Raw genomic sequence first — 22,794 nt, 5'->3', positions numbered from 1 at the left:
AAGAGTCCTTTAGCCCTTTAACTTAAAATTTTTTAAAAATTATGATAAAATACATATAACATCAAGTTTATCATTTTAACTGTTTTTAAGTGTACAGTTTAGTGGCATTAAGTACATTCACGATGTTGTACTCAGTCCTTTAACTTTTGAAGTGAAGTTAATCTGCCCTTTGGGTAAAGTTAATTTGAAGGATTATTCAACTGTGATTTGTCAACTATAAAATATGTCCTTTACACAATCTAGATCCATCTGTTAATCTTATTTTTAAGGTTGAAACTCTAGAAAAATTAGTGGAGCTGACACAGAAGCTATTTGAATGTGATAGAGACCAGCTATACTACAATCTGTTAAAACTATACAGTAAGTAATCTGACTATTCCTCATGTTTTCATTTTGAGACATTTATTCTATGGAAGGCAGTGGCCAGAAAGGAATATCAGGCTATGAGGAAGCTCCAGGGGTTGTCAAATGTGGAGTCTTCAACAGAGGCTCATGTAGAGGCCAGATTGAATTTTATCACAAAATGTTATATTGTATCACTAGACACCCTACAGTCTTCATAATTTCTGACATTCTTGCTGCAATAATGAGAAGGTGAGAAAAATCTTAATCAGAGCCACAGAATTTAATAGGAGTTTTTGAGGAGAGGCTATTCTTTTTTTTCTTTTAATTTAATTTCTTTAGTAGATTTATCAGTCACTTCTATAAATAAGTAATCATTGACATGTTCATGTATATAGATCTTTTTCCAGAAAAATGCATATTGATGTACAAACTCATTGCTGAACAATTAACTTTTTTAAATGTGATTGTATTATAATGTAGTTTTGACTCCGTTCTATATTACAAACATTTTTCTACATTTTATCACCTATAAATGGCTACAATGAACAGATATACTAGAATTTACTCAACCAGTCTCCTACTCCTAGACAAGTGAATAGATTTCAGTTTTCCATATTATAAAATAACGCTGCATTAGTCATCTTTGCATCTAATCTTTGTTCACACCCTTAATTGTTTCCCTAGGCTGAATTTGTGTTTATATTAAGGGTTAAAAGTGATGAACTTTTCTGAAACCTTTGATCTCTATTGTCAAACAGTACTCTAGAACTGTGCAGTCTCTTAGGGTATTTGGGTAGAGAGGAACAACACTTAGAATAATCAGTGACCTTTCTTCCTTCCTTTCCTTCCTTCCTTTTCTTCATAGAAATTTGATCTAGATTTATTCTTCTCTTTTTCTCTTGGGACGTTTTCCTTCACCAAACGTAGAAATGAATAAGGTGATTTCATTTGTATGTATGTATGTATGTATGTATGTATGTATGTATGTATGTATGTATGTATTTATTATTTATTTATGGCTGTGTTGGATCTTCGTTTCTGTGCGAGGGCTTTCTCTAGTTGCGGCAAGTGGGGGCCACTCTTCATCGCGGTGCGCGGGCCTCTCACTATCGTGGCCTCTTGTTGCGGAGCACAGGCTCCAGACGCGCAGGCTCAGCAATTGTGGCTCACGGGCCTAGTCGCTCCGCAGCATGTGGGATCCTCCCAGACCAGGGCTCGAACCCGTGTCCACTGCACTGGCAGGCAGATTCTCAACCACTGCGCCACCAAGGAAGCCCTCATTTGTCTTTTTGAACTTGTATTTATTATTATTGGAAGCTTTGTCTTACATCTTGATGGTGTATGTAAAATAAGACTTGCTGTAAAATTTACATTTCATTTGTTGGTTGCATTGACATACCACAATGTAATTCTTAAAACTTTGGCTTGAATATGATCAGATTCTGGCACACAGTGCTGAGGTTGTTGTTGAATGTATAGAATTTAAAAACTTAGGTTTTAGGTATTTAGTCCTTAATTAGTGGATTATAACCTGTATTTGAGTGCTGATTCTCCCTCCTTCCCCTGCTTTTTCTTACTTTTGAAGAACTGTTTCTTGCTTAAATTCTAATTTTATGCAAACTAAAAGAGAAGTACTAAACTTACATGTCCAAATGAGTCTCAGCCTTTAAAGTCATCCCCATAAGAAGACTATATAAACTTTCGTTCAGAAATACTCTGAAGCCCTTACTGTGCTAGCCTTTGAGGTCGGCACTGCAGATAGAAAGGTAGTGCTCTTCAGAAGAGTTAGACCTGAACCAACACTGACAATACCTTGGGGTGAAAGAACAGCTGTAAGGATGCATGAGGTACAGCTGTAGTCCAGGGAAGGATGAGAGGGCGTCAGCCTTACGGACTTCTTTTTCCTCTGCAGATGACCTTTTGCTGTTGCTTTTTTAAAAAGAAAGAAAAGAAAAAACAACTTTGAAGTTCATCTTAAAATTTCCTTTAGGGATAAGCAGGAACTCTTATAAATAAACTCTGGGGTTTATTACCCTTTTCTTTTCTTTAATCCCCTCTATCTGTTCTGATGGACACCCCACTTCCAGCTCTGTATTTGAGCCAGTAGTCGGAGGCGCTCTCCTCAGCTGAGGAGCCTCTGAGGCTGAGGTAACATGAGGGTGGCCTCTCATGGAACTGGAAGCTGGGGGAATCATTATAGGGAAGTATACTTTTTAACCCAGTTTGTTTACTTCCCAACTTCTGTACTGCTATAAATCAATAATGTGGTTGTGATAACCCTGATCCTTCCCTTTCTGAAGAAGAAGCAAGGTTTCTGCTCCTGTGACCAGGCCCCCTCCGTTTTGCCCTCTGACTTGGACCACTACTTAAATATGTTAAGTAAAGCACTGTGGACTCAATTTATTTGAAAAGGAACATACAGTATGGAATGACATATGAAATGTGGCCCTGTAACACATGAAAAAAATCCATGTTTTAGATTGTGGATTTCTGAGAAAACAATTTGTTTCATCTATTGGAATTTTTTATGAGCTCATTCTTTTTCATGATGTAATTTTCACCCTTGAAAGGAGTTCATTTAATTATTTGGGTTTATTTGTTGAAGAGCAGTTTTGCTTGTTTATTTTAAAATAGTACCTTTCACACAGGTATACACACTTTTTTTGTTGTGAATTACAACATACTACGGAAACATGCACAGGACAAAGATACATTGCTCCATGGTTTATGACAGCAGCATCCATATGACTATAATCTAGATTAAGGAATAGCAAATGTAACTCTTTCATTCCTTTAAATACTAGCTGACCTAAACGTGCTTTCATTTTCTACTTATTCCATATAATATGATGTTCATAGGTGGTCTGTTAAATGAATCTGCCATAATTCAAACTTGTATCCTTTCTAAGACATTTTGACCTTTCATTGTGATAGTCTTGTAAAATTAGTTCCTAAACATTACATGAATGAAACAACCCCCTCACCTGCATATGTACTATTATTTCTAAATGACAATACTATAAGGAATATTTTATTTCTAAATGACAGTATTTTCACCTTCTTACCATTTTCTTATATTTGAAACACTTCAGTTTCTTTACATATACAAAGTAAAGACAGTTTATTCTTTGTATACATACAGTACTCTAGCCAAAACTAAAGCTGCCTTACATTCATAATGTTGTAATAAAAATTCTTTGAGTGTATTTTTAAAACCCCAACATTTAAAACCTGAGCATTTATCCTAAGAAGTTATTTATGTGCTATTTTCTTCAAGTACTTATGACCACTGACATTCCTTTTTACGTTGTGTGGTCTTTTCCCCCCCTCCATTATTACACAAATACAACATGAATATATTCTAAATTACTGAAGATTCAAGCAGTACAGTAGTGTACAGAGCAAACTTTGGAAATGTCATTGTGTGTCCACACCTCAGAGTTCACTTGTCAGTGTCCATCCTTCCAATTCATTCTCTCTACGTTTCTATCCATGTATTTTTTTTACATATACACCTATTATTTTGATTGTTTAATGCTCTACATGTTTCATGCTCTGTGTTCTGTGGCTTTTTAAAAATTATTATTAAATAAATTCACAGGAAAAGCTATATACTTGCTTTTTCTCCTCTTTTTTCTTTTAATTAATTAATTAATTTACGGCTGTGTTGGGTCTTTGCTGCATGGGGGCTTTTCTCTAGTTGTGGCAAGCGGGGGCTACTCTTCGTTGCAGTGTGTGGGCTTCTCATTGCGGTGGCTCCTCTTGTTGCGGAGCACAGACTCTAGGCGCGCGGGCTCTAGAGTGCAGGCTCAGTAGTTGTGGCGCACGGGCTTAGTTGCTCGGCGGCACGTGGGATCTTCCTGGACCAGGGCTCGAACCCGTGTCACCTGCATTGGCAGGCGGATTCTCAACCACTGCTCCACCAGGGAAGCCCTGCTTTTTCTCCCTTTAATTACCAATTTCAAGTGCTGGTGTCCCTGGAACCTCCTAAGTTGATCATTAAACATTTTTTTTAATAAGTTTTTAAAATTTTTTTTGTATATTTGTGTTTCAGTTTGTTGCAGCCATTATTCTTTTGGGTGCTCAAATTGTCCCATCTTTGGCCACTGGGAACCCCGTCGCATCAGCTCCTGTGTCATTTGACACACCCCGTTAGTTTTTTTTTTTTTTCCTGAAATACCTTTTTTTTAAGAAAAAATTTTTTTTGACATCTTTATTGGAGTATAATTGCTTTACATTGTTGTGTTAGCTGTATAACAAAGTGAATCAGCTATATGTATACATATATCCCCATATCCCCTCCCTCTTGCGTCTTCCTCCCACCCTCCCTATCCCACCCCTCTAGGTGGTCACACAGCACTGATCTGATCTCCCCGTGCGATGCGTCTGCTTCCCACTAGCTATCTGTTTTACATTTGGTAGTGTATATATGTCAGTGCCACTCTCTCACTTCGTCCCAGCTTACCCTTCCCCCTCCCCCTCCCTGTGTCCTCAAGTCCATTCTCTACATCTGCGTCTTTATTCCTGTTCTGCCCCTAGGTTCTTCAGAACCTTTTTTTTTTTTTTTTTTTTTTTTAGATTCCATATATATGTGTTAGCATACAGTATTTGTTTTTCTCTTTCTGACACTTCACTCTGTATGACCGACTCTAGGTCCATCCACCTCTCTACAAATAACTCCATTTCGTTTCTTTTTATGGCTGAGTAATATTCCATTGTATATATGTGCCACATCTTCTTTATCCATTTATCTGTCGATGGACACTTAGGTTGCTCCCATATCCTGGCTATTGTAAATAGTGCTGCAATGAACATTGTGGTGCATGACTATTTTTGAATTATGGTTTTCTCAGGGTATATGCCCAGTAGTGGGATTGCTGGGTCATAACCCCATTAGTCTTTGATAGGTCCTTACTTTCAGGCCAAACAAGACCATCCAGGCTTACGTGACATAATTCCTGTCCCAAACCTGGAGTCCTTATTTTAGAGGGGAATGATATTTACAGACCATAATCAGGTGATTGACACATGGGGAATTTAGAAATTGCCCCATCCTATCAGTAATATGTAAAAATTTATCAGCTTTATAATTAAAATCCTGATCTCTAGAAATCTTCATCTCTTAGTTTAAATACCATAGAAACCCCGTGTGAAGTGCCAACTGTTGTTACACACTGGTCAGATAGCCATAAATGAAGCCCCATAACTATGTCTGTTCCTGTAAAATTCACTGACAGTGTCAAAAATCTTTGGTTTTATAGCTTAGGAGTTCTCAAATCATTTAGTAGTCAGCGCTCTTGTTCTTTAAAGAGGGCACGGTGAGTTCCAGGAAAGTGATGGAATTATTGAGGGAGTGTCCATTCCCTGGTCACAGCCCAGGTTTGTGGCTGTTTGATTCTTCAAATAACAAGTATATTGTTGTCTTGGTTGAAGGAATTTTAAGCCCCAGAGGGATATTATGAAAGAAAGGCATGGCCCTCTGTGCCTTCGTGAGAACTTGGCTGCAGATTTTGGCACTGACTAGTTTGATTGCCTCAAATTTTTGTTATGTATTCTGTGATCCAGGTACATTTCCAAGATTTTTTTTTTTTCAAAAAAAAAAAAAGTGTGTATATCTCAGTTGTTCTATGCTGTGTGCACTGTCTAGTTCTCACCTGCATTTTGAAAAAATTTTCTTGTTACAAGCTGCTAGTCCATTTGAACAGGTGCATCTCTGTTATGTCTTGTCCTCCCAAAGTAGAAGCTTTCCATATAGTTTGTGCTTTTTTAAAAAGAATTATCTTCCCAGAGTTCTTTCAGTCTGAAGGCAGAGTTGTACCTCATCCACCTCTTCACTGTCTGAAATAGTTATGTTAGCTTAAACATTAATCTCTTTAAAAAACACCTTACCAGGGCTGTTCCCAGTGCTTGGAAATCTTCCCTGTGTCCTCCACAGTCCATAGTACCCTTTGGCACAGAACAAAAGTGGTTCCCCTTTCCCCTTCTACAGAATTAAAGATTTGGGGGCTTGGGTTTTTGTTTTTAATTTATTTAATCAAATAAACTAAAGTGTATTTGATAACCTTCATGTATAAAGTTTTATACATTAACATACTTGAAAAATTACTCTTGAATTTTACATTACATGAGAACATTTTAATGAAGGAAAAGCGTAATTAGCTTATGAGAGTCTTGCTTTGAAAATTGATTGTAAATTTAATAAGGGTTTTATATTAGGCTGATCTTTATTGTCAAAGTATGTATATCACTCTGAACTTTAGGTTAATTTCTACTGTTTGGGCCACCTTTCAGCATATTCCTTACGAAAGTTTGGGCTGCAATCTTTGTATGACCTCTGGGAAATTCTCTACTTGTTATCTTTTTCTTTATTGCAGGTTTCTGATGGAGTGTGAATGTGTTTCATTTTTGTTCTTTGAGTTTTTTACTTCCAGGAGTCAGTTATCAAAAAGCTTAGCTTTTCAGTTTTAGGGTGGGAGGGAAATCTAGGAAAATTCCATGTGTTTTAGTATTTTGGTATTTTTGAGAAACAAATTTACTCATGTTTTCTGGAATATTTGTGTCCTGAAACACACCCTCTTCCTGGAGCTGACCATACACCATTAAGATATTCCTTATTCATATTAGCAAATTTTTTTTAAAAGGCCACATTTAAAACAATACTTCGTTGTGCATAATAGGTGTATTGAATTTAGTGTCATAAGACATTTTTCATATTTTGCTCTAGTTTTTCACAAGCAGAAATGGCTTGATCTTTTCTTTTTTCAAAACCCGTTAGAATGTTTAAAAATAAAGTCTTGATTCTTAAGTCTTTGCTATTTGTGAAGACTAGGTTACCACATAGAAGGAACTAGATATTTCATTATGAAGGAAGCTGCCTATTCCTTTCCAATAAACTTGCTGTGATCTTACTTAGTCTGAGGGCATTATGAGAAATCTATTACACACTGACATAGAAATTCTTCAAGTTGACAGAAGAGACAGAATTCTCCCTACTTAACTAAGGGAAAAAGGTTTGTTGATTTGTCAGTTTTGACAAAAATCATACATTTGCACACTTTCAATCATTTTAGACCTTCAGCTGTGTAGTGTACTGTATATGTGTATCCCATCGTCTTTCCAAAGTCTACTGGTCATAGTTGAATTGTTACCTGTTTCTGATTTTGATTTTAACAGTGGGCAATTTCTCAGTTACTTTAAAAAGGTAAACTTTGTATCAACATGATTTTCAAAGTTCTTAATAAAGTGTGGGGTTTTTTTTTCTGTTTTTTTTTTTTTTAAACATCTTTATTGAAGTATAATTGCCTTACAATGGTGTGTTAGCTTCTGCTTTATAACAAAGTGAATCAGTTATACATATACAATATGTTCCCATTTCTCTTCCCTCTTGCATCTCCCTCCCTCTGTTGTTTTTTAATAGGTAATTTCTGTGGTTTAAAATTCAAAAGATACAAAAAGGTATACAGAAAGAAGTCTTCTTACCTTTGGTCCACAATCACCCTGGTCCTTTCCCTGGAGGCAATGTTTGGAATACTTCCTTCAGCATCAAATAAAAACAGTTCTAAATATTGTCATGAATTCTACTTAGTACGTTCATTAATTTCTGCTTATTTTTACAGAAGTGAATGGTGACTGGCAAAGAGCTGATGCTGTCTGGAATAAAATGCAAGAAGAAAATATTATTCCTCGTGGGAAGACATTAAGGTTATTAGCGGAAATCCTTAGGAACAGTAACCAAGAGGTTCCATTTGATGTACCTGAGGTAATTTGTTTTTAACTGTAAGCATAACAGATTTTGTTGTTTGTCTATAACTTTAGGTTATAGATTAGCCCAGCTTTACACTGAAAAGGTCACTGTTGTGTTTACCACTTTTTGTTTAATTGAATAATTTTATTTTTAAGTTGTGGTATGAGGATGAAAAACATTCCCTGACTTCATCACCTTCACCTGTAGAAGTTAGTCTCCAGAAAGAGCTATTGAATGCCTGCCACGGGAGGAGAGACAAAGGTAAACGTGTACACTGGCGTCTTCTTTCTGATAACAACATGGGATCTAAGCCCAACAAATCAGTAGTGATCTCGGATAGAGATGGAACTTAAATTGTATGTATTAATTATTTTCTTTCATTTTTTAAGTTAACAAAGACATTTTGGGACAGTTGGGAAAATTTAAATATCAACTGAATAGTGGGGTCATTAAGGAATCACTCATTTTATTAGATATGATAACAGCATTATGATTTATAGGAAAATGTCCTTAAATTTTGAGATCTGTAATGAAGTATTGAGAAATGGGAAAAAAAATCAAGATTTCTGTAATTTATTTTAAAGTGCTTAAGCCATAAAGAAAATGGTTAAACAAATCTGGCAAAATGTTAATTATTGGATGTAGATGATGGGTATGTGGAGGGGGTTATTATACTATTCTTTATATTTTTCTGTACATTTGAAATTTTTCATAATAAAAACTAAAATAGGCGTGCATTTTTTTCAAAAATTACACTTTGAAAATAGCATTATCATTAATTTTTTGGCAAGTGTAATTGTTACATATTTTTACGTGAAAGCAAAAAATGATTAGGGCATTAACCATCACACTAGTGTATGTTAAGCAGTATCTCGAGCTTGAAGGCAGGACATGAGCCCCGTTTCTTGCGTTTCTTCCCTTTCTTCAGTGGTAAACTTTCCTGAAGGTATGCCTACCTCTATTGTGACTACTTTAAAATTTCTTTGACCATCTTGAACCCTCTGATACAAGCTTGCCTATCACATTCTAGATGTTTTCATTTAGACTTTGTTGTACTCTCCCCAGACATATATTACTTTTGTTTCCTTCATTTTTGTTAATTTTTCTCCATAGAATGCTACTGTTACCTTTAACTCCTCCAGTTTTTGTGTACATTTTCAAGTATGCTTTATGATAATTTAACCATTATGCAGCAGATTTTCTTTTCACTTTAGTATTGACAGTTTTGAGCTCCCTTCAGCAGAAAGTCATCAATTTAGAAATTTATAGAACCTTTTAATTTCTTTTTTTTAATATTGTATTTTTAATTTAATTTAATTTATTTATTTATTTTTGGCTGCGTTGGGTCTTTGCTGGTGCGCACTGGCTTTTCTCTAGTTGTGGCAAGCGAGGGCTACTCTTCGTTGCGGCGCACGGGCTTCTCATTGCGGTGGCTTCTCTTGTTGCAGAGCACGGGCTCTAGGTGCGTGGGCTTCAGTAGTTGTGGCACGTGGGCTCAGTAGTCGTGGCTCGCCGGCTCTAGAGCGCAGGCTCAGTAGTTGTGGCACACGGGCTTAGTTGCTCCGTGGCATATGGGATCTTCCTGGACCAGGGATCGAACCCGTGTCCCTTGCTTTGGCAGGCAGATTCTTAACCACTGCGCCACCAGGGAAGTCCGAACCTTTTAATTCCTTAACTAGAAATTTTATGACACTGACATAAAGTGTTTGAAGGAGGAATTAAGCTAAGCTCTTATGCTTTAATACTGCAGAGTAACTTTTTATTCTTTCTGAGTCATTTTCCTTTGTTGCATATTCAGTCTATATATCCTTGAGTCTTTCACCATGTATCTCTTAAACCTAAATATAAAGTTCATTATTATCAATACTATTTAAATATTCTAATGGAATTTTGATTTGATTGAAATGAATGTAAGGTTAGTGTATACTTCCTGTTTAAAGATTCCAAAGCTCCATATATTGCCTTTTTTTAATTGTTGTTTTTATTTAAGTAAAAACATTTTAACCAGCTAACTAAATATAATGCAGTGTATATTATAAATGTAAAGATATACCCCTATTCTCGTTTTTAAAAAATTTTTTTTAAAACAAATTTACTTATTTATTTATTTATGGCTGTGTTGGGTCTTCATTGCCGCGCGCTGGCTTTATTTGCGGCGAGCGGGGGCTACACTTTGTTGCAGTGCACAGGCTTCTCATTGCAGTGGCTTCTCTTGTTGCAGAGCATGGGCTCTAGGCACGCAGGCTTCAGTAGTTGTGGCTCGTGGGCTCTAGAGCGCAGGCTCAGTAGTTGTGGTGCACAGGCTTAGTTGCTCTGTGGCATGTGGGATCTTCCTGGAACAGGGCTCGAACCCGTTTCCCCTGCATTGGCAGGCGGATTGTTAACCACTGTGCCACCAGGGAAGTCCCCTATTCTAGTTTTAATATACAATTTACACTTATCTAGTTGGTTTCATTCTGTTAATTCTGCAGAGGTTTGAGTTACTTTTGTGTATATCTCAGAATTGAATGCTTGGCAAAATATGAATACTCTGAAAATTGAATTCAAGACTACAGTTTTAGAAAACCACTAGTAAGCTCTTCTAGATTATTTTGTTACCTTAAATATTCAAATTGTACTTACTGTGTATTTTCATTCAGCCAAGTAGTGAACTATTATATGTGTTTGTTGGGATGTAGCCAATAATTGCAGTACATCATAACTTCTAAGCTCTTTTAAAAGGAAAATATATGCATTATGTACTGAATGATAGATTCTATCTCTTCTTAGTTAATATACAAATATTAAGATCATAACCTTTTTCTCTTGTTTTCTCTGAATTTAGCTTGAAAGTTAACTAAGTTTTTGATATTGTCACTTCAGCTTAATTGAAGGGCTTATTCAAACTCCCCTAACTTGTAAACACAAGCATAATTTCTGCTTGTTTAGAAACCTCTAAAGTAGCTCAGAATGTTCTTCTGAGCATTAATATCATGTTCATTCCTATTTGTGTGTTCTATATTTATTTACATGGAGCTTTATATCCATAAAAGCTCTTACGTGATAGTTAGTTATGCCCCATCTTTATTGTGATTTGTTTATACACACCAGAGTGTGGATTGTAGTTTCAGTTGGATGTTTATAGCCAGGCAATTTTATTTCAGAAAAGTAAGTGACTGAGAAGTGTAGTTACTTCTCTTTTGGTAACATCTTTTCATTCACTGACAGTTATTGTGAACAAGTGAAATAAAACTGTTAATCAGTCAAACAAATGTTGCTTAGTTTACTTGTTAGATATCTGTATATTTGAAAATTGTATGTTTTTGTGTAAGTCCTGTCGTAGCCAAATAATTTGATCTCCTAATTTTAGAATTATAGGCTATACTCACTTTAATGCTGTTGTGTTGAAGTGTTAAACACAGTAACCACCCACTTATAAAGATCGCTTTAAAGTGAATCTTTTGCTCCCCTCAATCTAAATTATACCCCTGGTTTATTTGGACTTTAACACACATTTTGCAATTTATTTTGAAACTGGAAACTGGGATCATCTTTTGATAAACAAATTCAGAAGAGCTCTTTTTCGTTTTTATTGGCATGAAAATTATTGACTTTAGAGAGCTAGTATGAAAAATAATTTTAAAACGAAGCCCTTTCTGGTACCAACCATCTGGATTAAGTAGTAGTTTTCATAACTGTCACTTTGTTTTTTAAAGATTGGAAGAGTGATAACATCTGCTTGCTTGGTCAGTGTGTGTGTCTCTGTAGAGTGGTATAGTGAGTGAGTATTAAAAGAAGCAGAAATATGGGGGTTTGGGGCTTTGTTTTAGGGCTTTTCCCCCTCCTTTTTTGCCATTTCAGAATAATGTCATCTCATTTTTTGTTGTTTTTTTCCTTCATAGATGCATTTAATATTTTCCTGAAAGCGAAAAAGCAAAACATTGTGTTCAATAGTGAAACTTATGCCTGTCTTATAAACTTACTGTTGATGAAGGATAATCCTACACAAGCAATGCAAGTGAAAGATTTGTAAGTATTAGTTCATCTATTAAACCTCACACTTAAAACAAAATATCAACTATCATTAGGATTTTTTTAATGATATATTGTAGTAGCAGTTGCTTAATTGTCTTCAACTAGTCACAAAAATTATATGAAATGGTTTTCTAATTTTATGGGGTTTTTTTAAAATTTTTAATTTATTTTTTTATTATTATTTTTTAATTAATTAATTAATTGATTTATGGCTGTGTTGGGTCTTCGTTTCTGTGCGAGGGCTTTCTCTAGTTGTGGCAAGCGGGGGCCACTCTTCATCGCGGTGCGCGGGCCTCTCACTATCGTGGCCTCCCTTGTTGCGGAGCACAGGCTCCAGACGCGCAGGCTCAGTAATTGTGGCTCATGGGCCCAGTTGCTCCGCGGCATGTGGGATCTTCCCAGACCAGGGCTCGAACCCGTGTCCCCTGCATTGGCAGGCAGATTCTCAACCACTGCGCCACCAGGGAAGCCCCTATGGGGGTTTTTAACCTACAAAAAATATAACTTTTATTGGCCCTGCACACTGCAGTATATTTTATTTTACCTTATGTAACCTCACAGCTCATGTATTCTATTCATATGTAGAAAAGTAGTTTTTTAAATCATATTCTGTTTCTTGTTCAGCAACTCGATCTGTGTACCTTTTATGGTGGAAGCAGCCTGATACATGAAGACACCAAGGGCTTTGAACTTAGGCAAGGGTTTGAATCTTACTTGAAAGCTCGTGGGAGAATTTCCTCCTATCTCTGAGCCTCAGTTTTTCTTCTGTATAATGAGTAGATGATAATAAATCTTACATTAATGATTTCTTCTAGTTATTGAAGGAGATAGAGTGAAGTAGAGAAAATATATGGTACTCAACACATTTTAAATACCTTTTCTCTTTCCCCTTCTTGTTTTGTAATCTGTTTAGTGGTGTTGGTGTTAGTGGCGGTAGTGGTTTTGTCTCTGGCTAGTTCCCTAGAGTAAAATACTTTGTTAATCGGAACGAGAATAAAGTTTTCTTCCCTGGTGTTGTGTCAGTTAACTGACTGTTGTCTTATCCCCAAGGAGTTACCTTCAAAAGTTAAGTAATTAATCAGAAAGGGCCTAGAAAGGAGAAGATCAAGGTCACCTGCTCTGGAAGGTACACCTGTCCTGTTGATGAGTCAATAGCTTTATTTTCAATGGCAAAGGTCAGCCTTTTCCTAGTATATTGTAAGTTTTGAAATAATCTCTCCTGGCTAACTTTTGGCCTTCAAAATTTTTAAGTCACAGCACTTTTGGAATATTAGAATCCTGAATAGAAAATGGGTGTTTGCCATTCTTGGAATTCACTGGAAAACCTGGCTTTCATATTAGTGTTATGTTAAAGTTATGCACCATAGGGCCGTGTTTACTGTTTATGTTTCAGTACATTTTGAAAAATACGTTGTGTATGACTGTACTTGTCTATGGAAGTATATCTGTATCTATTGACATATACACACACACACAGTATATATATATATTCATATATATACATATAAGTACTAAATATATATGGATACACACATACACCATATATATCTATGATCTTGAATCACTTGTATGTCTTGATATAGGACAGTCACACTGAGACTTTTAAGTTCAGGTTTTTAATGCATTGTGTCTCATTTGTGTTTTTACTCAGTTGCTGATTAAATTATCTATCTCTGGAATACTCAGTACATCCTCAATTAGTGACTTGGAAAATGTGACACTGAACAACATCCTGTCATCTATAACCATTGAAGTCATCCAGGAGGTGCAGGTTTTTTCCTGCAGTTACTTTTCTTGGAAAATTATTATCTAAACACTATCCACAATTATCAAAGGTGTTTTGAAGCAACAGTGATTTGGGAGGAAAGGGTGGCAGAAAAAAGAGAGGAACATTTTGTGTTGAGAATTGGGTATGATTAACTGAGGAGATGGAAGCAAAGAAGGAACTTTTTCAAAAGTCTTTTAATCCTGAGGTTGGTCACAAAGACCTCTGAAATACTTCCCAAAAGTACAGATTATAATTCTTTCATTTTAATTGGGCTTGTTCTAGAATGGTGAGCCTCACATTCTGGTAGCATAAACAGATAACCCACCGCCCACCCCAAAGGTTCTGACTCACCTGATCTGGCGTGGGGCCCAGGAATCTGCGTTTTGCTAAACACCCCAGGTGAGTCAAGAATGACGTCTTAAACATTTTGATCACATACCATTATCAGTGAGCTGTACTACTCTAAGTATATGATATGTAAGTATATTATAGAACATACTCCAAAAATAGCAATTTTTTGGAGAATAAGATTTAAAAATAGAAACTTAAACATTTTCTTGCCTCACCCTAGAGCATTCACACAGTGTGCATACCTCTTGCTGAAGACCCCTGATCTAGAGTAGTTTTTCAAATTGCATTTATAACCTGTTAGTGGATCATGGACTCTATTTAGTGGGGCAGAATCAACATGTTTTTTAGTGAAATAGAATAGAAAATATCAAAGCATTCCATGTAGTAAAGATACTTTGTGAACGTTTGCTTTCAGTTATATGTGCATCTGTATATCAATGCACTGGTATGTACCGTAAAACATCTTACTATGTCTGAGTGAGAATCTTGATCGAACAAGTGTGAAAGCTGTTGACCTAGCAGATGGTTATAAGCACAGCCCTTCTATTTACACTTATGTCCACAACCTGTAAAATGTAGGTTTATCTTCTTTCCTTCCCTCCCTCTCTAGATGTTCATGAAACCTTTCTGTACTCCTGAGGTTACTTTTATCTTCCCTGTGTTATCCTTCCGGGAGTGTTTTGTAGCTGCCTTCCCCATGTAGTTGTGTGGGCCCAAAGAGAATCCTAGATGCCAAGCTTTAGAATGCCCAGAGGCACTTAATCTGGGGATCTGTGCACATCCTTTTCCTTGAACCAATAAAACGTTATATCTGACTATGAAGAATCGTATCTTGGGTTAGATCTACATTGGGTACTTTTGAAAATAACTCTGGACTGGGAATTCAGAAGTGGAAGTTAGAGTTCCAGTTCTGTGTTACTGGAGGAATGTCATATAACTTCTCTGGATTTGTTTCCTCGTTCCAGCGTTGCCAGTGTTCCACTAGGTCATCTCTTCCCCTTCTGGCTCTGCATCAGTGATCAGAATGAAAAACAGTTGTTGCTTTTTTTTTTAGGGGCATCTTTATTGTAATATGGTGTGACCAAATGAGCTACTGTAATAAATGGTGGTACCCCCAGTATTATTCTGGCACTACTACTCTCATATTACTCTATAAATAGCAGTCTGTTACAGTTACCTACATGATGCCACCTGTTCAATCTTAAGAGCAGTTGTTTTCCCTGTGAACTAATGCAGTCTTTGTTTTTGGTGTACCTTTGCTGTCTCTAATGTGTTGCAGATTCACTTGACTACTAGTGAGATTTCTGCAGTATTATCAAGAAGGTTATTTAACCTTCCCAACAAGTAATGGAACCTCAAAAGTAACAGATGCCTTTAAAATTTTTGAAAGAAAAAATGACTTTCTTTCATTTTTAGTTAGAATTACAGCATTTCCTCGTGTTTCAAAATAAAAATTTAGGTATAGTGAATTCTTTCAAGGGAGGGGAACTGCTTATTCGTAGAGCAGTAATGGTTATAAATTGTTATTTTAAATCTCTGTTAACACTGAACTGTATTCTTAGGAAACTTGAGAATCATGTGGTGATTAGCTCTGCTTTATCTTTCAAGAATAGCACTTCATTTTCTCTTGTTCCTACTGGCTTCTTATTTTATTCTGTCTAAAAATAATGCTAAATTAATAACTGATGGTTTTTACTGGATTGGCCAGTTTTTGTTTTCCAAAGTAAGATGAATTCTAATCACTGCCTAATGTCCTATGTGCGTGTTATATAAGTACAATCCATAGACCAGTCATAGCTCTGAAATCTCTAATATGAAACTTTCCATGTGATACTATCTTCTTTGGTTAAGACAGAGTAATTTTTGCAGTTGATTGTAAGTTAAAAGATTGATACCCCTTCACTCTGCAATTTTTTTTCCTTTATTTTAGCAGTTCTAAAAATGAAAAGAAAATGTCTGGAATTCTGTGCTGTCCAGTCCAGTAGCCACTAGCCATAAGTGCCCACTTAAATTTAAATTATTAAAATTAAATATAATTAAAGTTTCCATTCCTCCATCACAGTAGCCAGGTAGCCACATGTAGCTGGTGGCTACCCTATTGGACAGCATGGATAAAGAATATTCTCATCATCACAGGAAGTTTGATTTGACATCTCTGTACTAGATTTTTTTCCAAAAGGAAAGATCAAAATTATGAGTCAGAAGTAAACTTCTCTTATTTTATTGTATGAATGAGTCCACTGCAAAATCACCAGTACCTTCTGTAGTTTTTCTCCCTTTGCCAGTTTGGAATATATTTTGGTTGTGATTGGTCAGTTTCTACATATGTAAAACATGTATATGTTCAGCATGTAATAGAGGTGGGGAGAGTTTTCTTCCTATTTATCCTCACTTTCAAATGTGTATTGAATACACACCTTCTTGAGATAGGAAGAGATTATTAAAAGAAAAATGTTCTGTGTTTTGAGATTTTCAAAAGGTTTGACAATCAAGTGTGATGTCAGAAGTTTCGTTACCTTATGGTTTTAATGAATTTTAGGAAATATTTTCAAGTAAATATGGTATAATACATGTAATAATGTTGGCATAAGAAGTGAGCTTAATTTTAATAGTGTCTCCTTGTTTATTTAATCATGCTAAAGATTGAGAAAGTAAATCCTTTATTTTCTGCAGTTTATAGTCTCATGTATGAGTTTTTGACTTAGGAGCTTTGACAGATGGGATAAAGGAAAAAAGTCAAACTGAGCAGTGGGTGCTTTGGTGGGATTAAGAGGATCGTTCGGGGGATAAGAAAATCCTTCCCCCAGGGACAGTAGGGGGGAACCTCAGAGGCTGAAAGTGACTGAGAGGATGGGCACGTCACTGTGTCTTTGGAGGATTTTCTTGGGATTGACGAGAATAATTTAGCAGTGACCCTGCTTTTCTCGCAATCTGCTCAATTTAGATGTTCATGTCGGTAGGCCGAGGTTTTTGGCAGCAAGATCATCACTGAGCTTGATAAGGCAAATGGCAGCAATTGCTTTTGCTCCTTTTGACCTGTGGAGATTTCCTAATCGGGAGATAAACCCTAGGGGCATTAAGGATGCTGAAATTTCATCACAGGAGATACGCAAACAGTGTAGCAAACAGAAATCATCTCTGGCTAGGGTATTTCTTCTTCTTCTTCTTCTTCTTCTTCTTCTTTTTCTTTTTCTTTTTTCTTTTTTTTAAATTATGTAGGTTTTATTCATAAGAAAAGCGAGTTTTTGCTCTTGAGTTTTAAAAAGTTGGGGGGTTTCAAATTTAAGGCTGGGACAAAGATTGTATGAAATTTTACATTTTAATGTAACAGTGGTTTTAGTTCTGCAGTATATTCACCTTTAAAAATTGTATGTATCTAGATGACAGAAATTTGAAAATTAATCAACCAAATGATATGGTGTTAGTAATATGCTTTAGTTTATATTTAAAATATAAAGTGCTGAAAATAAATGCTCATTTTTGTTGCCGAAAGAATAGTTTTACATTTTATAATTATGGTGAGTGTAGAAAAAAGAGGAAAAAGTATCCAGCTTAGGATACAGCAGAACAATGCAGGGCATGCAGTTATTTTAGTCATCTAATATGTCAGCATTCAAGAATCTGAACCGATTGTTTAAAAAAAATCTTGTACTTTGTTTCTTTTGTTGCTCATTTCCAACTTTGTCATCTGTCAGAATGCAAAAAAAAATTATCCTTCTATAACCATTGACAGGATAACACAAAAGCTGTCTCCAGGTCGATATTTTGCAGCAATATTTTTAACATACGAACAGTAGTTTTTATAATTTCACCTTGGTGCTCAACCATTTATTATCGTATCAGAAGCATGTCAGTAATTCCTTTCTAAATGTCTGCTTCTTTTAGCGCTGAGACCCACATCAAGGGCTTCACACTGAACGATGCTGCCAACAGCCTCCTCATCATAACGCAAGTTAGGCGGGATTATTTGAAAGGTATGTCACAATGCTTGACCTTTACGTCACATTAATGCCTCTGCAGATTTTTCTTGTAACGCCCTTCGAATACTTGGATAAAGGAGTCCATTTAGCAAATTACCTGCTTATCAAGAGCCTTTTGTGGTAGCTGAGAGACGTAAATTACTGTACATGCATTTATAATACAGCTTGAATATGAATGTACTTGTCATTTGACCACTTAGTCCAGTTTCCATTCCATTTAACACAAGATGGGTTTTCTTAAGATGAATCACAGCTCTTCAGACATGCAAAATTTGTGTTCCAGAAGGAGAGAAAGTACAGGCTTTCAAGTGCGTTAAAATTCACAGCACAAGTCATTTTGCTTTGGAAATTAACATACTTTAGAGCATCTGAAACAATTCCCAGCAGTTGTTTCTTGCATATTGTGTTGGTTGTATGTGAGTTAGCAAATGAGTTAAATTGAGTGTTAAATGTGTGGGATTGTGCACCAAATGATTATAATATTGATTTTTAAAATTTAATCTAATACTTTTTTAATAGTTCATAATACCAACAGCAGTAAGATACGGTGTTTGTTTGGAGTTTCGAATTTTTGAATTAAGAGGATAACACCAGAAGAATGTGGAGATGACTTTGGGGAGGGTTGGGATGAGGCCATTTGTTTGGTAGAGGCTGTTTATGGGTTTGCAGAGGGATGGATTTGGATTGGATGGTCTTATGAATGAGCTCCCAAGGGGAAAAATGATGAATCTCTTAAATTTAGATAAGCATCTTTTCACATTTAATTTTACATTTGAATTTTAGTCGATACAGTAACACCATGATTTTGCCGATACAACAAAACACACTTAGGAACTCTTTAAGGAAGGTTGAAACAGCTCTTTAACCATTAAATATGTTGCCTGGTTTCTTCCTCACTCTGTATATACTCCTCACTTGCATGCTTATAAAATAATTTCACATCTCTGAAAGTTGCTGTCTAATTGTGCAGCTTTAATGTTGCCTGTAATGCCTAGAGATATTGGTCTTTGGACGTCTTCCTAATTGGTTAGGACTGAGTATGTAAGTGATGATTCTGCCTATGCAAAATTGCTGCCTCAGTATTCTACAGGCAGGACCAGCCTGTTAGACAGCCTTCAGTCATAATTGAGTGTTGTAGGGCTTGCTATTAAAACTTTAAAAGCTTTCATTTTCTTTGCAATGGAAGAGGCTTTTTGGCAAGTAAATATTTAAAAACAATTTTTTTCTACTTTTTAAAATTTTATTTTTTGGCCGCGACATGCAGCATGTGGAATCTTAGTTCCCTGACCAGGGATCGAACCCGTGCCCCCTGCAGTGGAAGCATGGAGTCTTAACCACTGGACCTCCAGGGAAGTCCCTGATAAACAATTTTAAAACATTGAAAAATAAACTCGCTCCCCATATAAATAAGCTCATTTTTGTAAATGACATTTTGTAGACATGGAGATCAGAATAAAACAATTTTTTAATTTCAAGGGGTTAATTTTTGAGCTGAATCAGATCAGTGTTTAACTTGACTGCTATCCCACTTGTATGTTAGGTACCCTGTGAAGACAACAAGAAACTATGATATAATTTCACATCTGTTTTCAGCTGTTTACCTGGAGGTTGGTTGAGAGCAGAAGCTATGAACCCACCTCCCAATGCCTCGCCACAGACTAACCTACTGTGGTCATTGTCAAGGATGGGAATGCTGTTGGCACTATCCACATCTCCTTATTTTGCTCCATGGCTGACTAGAGCTCCCAATTAAAAAAAAAAAATTCAGGTTGCTTTTTCTCAGTTCCATCTAAAGCAGGCAGAAAAATAAAGCCAGTTCAAATGCTGTTCTGGAATATTAATAACTGATACATCATACCTTTGCAATATAATCAATATTACTAGTAAATTAGGTGACAGTGTGATAAGGACTCAGGGGGAGGGGTGTGGATGGATACTGCTTTTGGTGTCCCGTAAATCATGAACTGTCCAGAAGGCCAGCCCTGTATGGGAATATGATTTCGGTTCCAAGGTCCCATGCTCCCTTTGCATAGACATAAAATGATCTCTTCTCCTCTATCCTCCACTCTTTCACACACACATGCACCCATAGATGCAGGCTCTGGGGTGGTTAGATTCTTGGGTTGGTGTCTAACAGTATGACCTTGGGGAAATTATTTAAATTATCTGTGCCTCAGTTTCCCACATATAAATTTGGTACTTACCTCAGAGGGTAGTTGTGAGTGTGACTGCTTAATACTGTGTCTGGCATGTAGTAAGTGCTCAACAAATGTAGTAAAAGCTCAGTAAATGCGAGTTACTGTCATCACCATTGTTATCTTATTTTTGTTGCCATTTGATCCACTGGTGTGGGAAGATCCTTCCTGGCTGACAATATTCTTGGCTAATAAAAGTATTCCATATTATCTGTGTATGACCACCAGTTAAGATTTTATCAAGTTTATTTTCTATAGATAATATTATTAAAGTAGTATAAATAACATTTTTTGTTTCCTGTATGTTCGTGTGTATTTATAAAATTTTATTGAATATGCCTTTTAAACTGCCTATTTTCCCTTTTCCCCATTTGAGAATCACTGGTTTAGAATGTAGATTTGGAGTAATAATAAATTGTTTATTCAGTAATAAATACTTAAATTCATGATGTCTTTTACTGTATCACTTTTAATAGAGTGTTTAATTATTACCCTTTCCCCATTCTCTGTTAAAGATAGACTGTTATTTGGAAAGCTGCTTTGAGGGTCTTAGTTTTGTGTAGGTTACACTGCTTTAATTTCTATAGAGCCATGAAGTTTTCTTTGGTAGCAGTGATTGTTGTGCTAAGTATTACATTTTCCCTGCAGTCCACCACTTTATTTAATATAATGATTTTGCTACCCTGGCACTTAAATCAGTAAATCAGAAGGATATTCCATATTTATCCATAATCACATACTTGTAAATATGATACTTTAAAAAAAAAAAAAAAAAGAAAGAAAGAAACTCCTGAGGGGTTTCTCCCTGGGAATCTGATGAGCTTTATTTTCTCCGAAAAATCAGTGTAAGAAAATGTCTGCAAGATATGTAATCGTGTAAAATAAACTTGTTAGTGTGTAAGTTGAATGTTCCAGTTTGGCTGCTCTTCTTGTATGATCAGTCTTTTTTGGATTAGAAAGAGACATTGTTTTCAAGAAAGAATCTTTGCGGTATTAGAAGATTTTGATAATCATGAATCTTTTGAGTGTAATAAAATCTGGGAAAGTATGAATGTGGGTAGAGGTTACATACTTTTGGAAGGTCTTTATTTTTTAAAATTTTTCCTTATTTATATTTCTCTGAACTTGTCAACTTCTTTGAGATTAGTCACTAAATGTTATCCCTGAATGGAATCCACATTCTGTCAGTAACATCTGCATTTTCTCTGTGACTTAAAGAAGAAATTTCTCTGGTCTCTGATATCTTACAGTCAAATAAATCTTTATTTTTTCTTTTAGGTTTCTCATAAAGTATTAATATTTTCTGTAATATAGAATAAATTATTCATAGCTTTTTGTGTATAGTCATTTGGTGCTCATATTTAAAAGCTAGTTTTCAAAACACATTAAAGTCAGTATGGTTCATATAAGAAAAGCTCTGTCACCTGCTCTTCTATTGTAGATGCTCTAACAACACTAAAAACAGCCTTGGATCTGGAGCAGATACCTTCTAGGGTAGCAGTGACCCGCCTTATTCAGGCATGTGCCTTGAAGGGTGATACAGAAAGCATACAAGACATTCAGAAGTTGGTAAATGGACTGGAAGATTCAATTGGACTTTCCCGTATGGTTTTCATCAATAACATTGCTTTGGCACAAATAAAGAAGTGAGTATTTTCGAGCTTTCTTTTTCTCCATTGGATACTGGAAGGAACGTTATCTCAAATCCCACCTTTTAAAAAACTAGGGTATTAGAAACCGTATCAACTACAGAGGAAGTATTGATGCCAGTTGCTGATTATTCTATAGCTATCAGGGAATAATTATATGTTAACAAAATATGTTTTAGCTTTAAATTAAATCTTAAACAACATTTATCAAAATTTTCAAATTCATAAAACTTGCTTCACGGTTGGTAACTTTTCTCATTCATACATTCCAGGCCGTTGTTGAAACACTTGGTTGCAAAAGTGAAAAATAAATTCATTTGAATGTCAGCAACACTTGAAGGTGACACTCTACCAGAACATAGTGAAAGGGAAGGCCCAGCAAGCTTGTTAAAAATACACATTTCCATCTTCCCCACCCTCCTACCCATCCACCCCTGTCAACACACATCCACACAAAGGGAGGTATTTAGAGATGATTCTCATGCCACCATTTCTAGATTCCTTGTTGAGAATCACTACTGTAGAAGTAAATAAAAACTAGATATTTATTAACCTCACTAGCAAAGTTAAAAAGATTCATGGGGGGTAATTATGGAATTGACATTTTTCATGCTTTTAGAAAAAAATGTTCTTTAGCAGTTAATCCTACATACATTTAATGGGTTGTGATATGAAAATGTCATGTTGGTTTTTACAGGGGTTTTTGTTCCTCTTTCTTTGGGCAGAGAAGAGGTTTTGTTTTGTTTTT

At 35.9% G+C, this 22,794-nt stretch overlaps 1 protein-coding gene across 1 annotated transcript in view; it reads left to right on the top strand.

Annotated features, from left to right (window-relative positions):
* Positions 1-22,794, top strand: part of LRPPRC (leucine rich pentatricopeptide repeat containing) — a 110,970-nt gene that overhangs the window by 78,833 nt on the left and 9,343 nt on the right. The window contains exons 27-32 of the mRNA XM_068564404.1: positions 270-360; positions 7,962-8,104; positions 8,245-8,350; positions 11,971-12,097; positions 18,108-18,196; positions 21,839-22,043. Coding sequence (XP_068420505.1) covers positions 270-360; positions 7,962-8,104; positions 8,245-8,350; positions 11,971-12,097; positions 18,108-18,196; positions 21,839-22,043 — 761 coding nt within the window. The remainder of the gene's footprint in view (positions 1-269; positions 361-7,961; positions 8,105-8,244; positions 8,351-11,970; positions 12,098-18,107; positions 18,197-21,838; positions 22,044-22,794) is intronic.

The sequence above is a fragment of the Eschrichtius robustus genome, chromosome 15 (genome assembly GCF_028021215.1).
Source record: "Eschrichtius robustus isolate mEscRob2 chromosome 15, mEscRob2.pri, whole genome shotgun sequence".
Classification (NCBI taxonomy): Eukaryota; Metazoa; Chordata; class Mammalia; order Artiodactyla; family Eschrichtiidae; genus Eschrichtius; species Eschrichtius robustus.
This window is presented reverse-complemented; position numbering and strand designations above follow the sequence as displayed.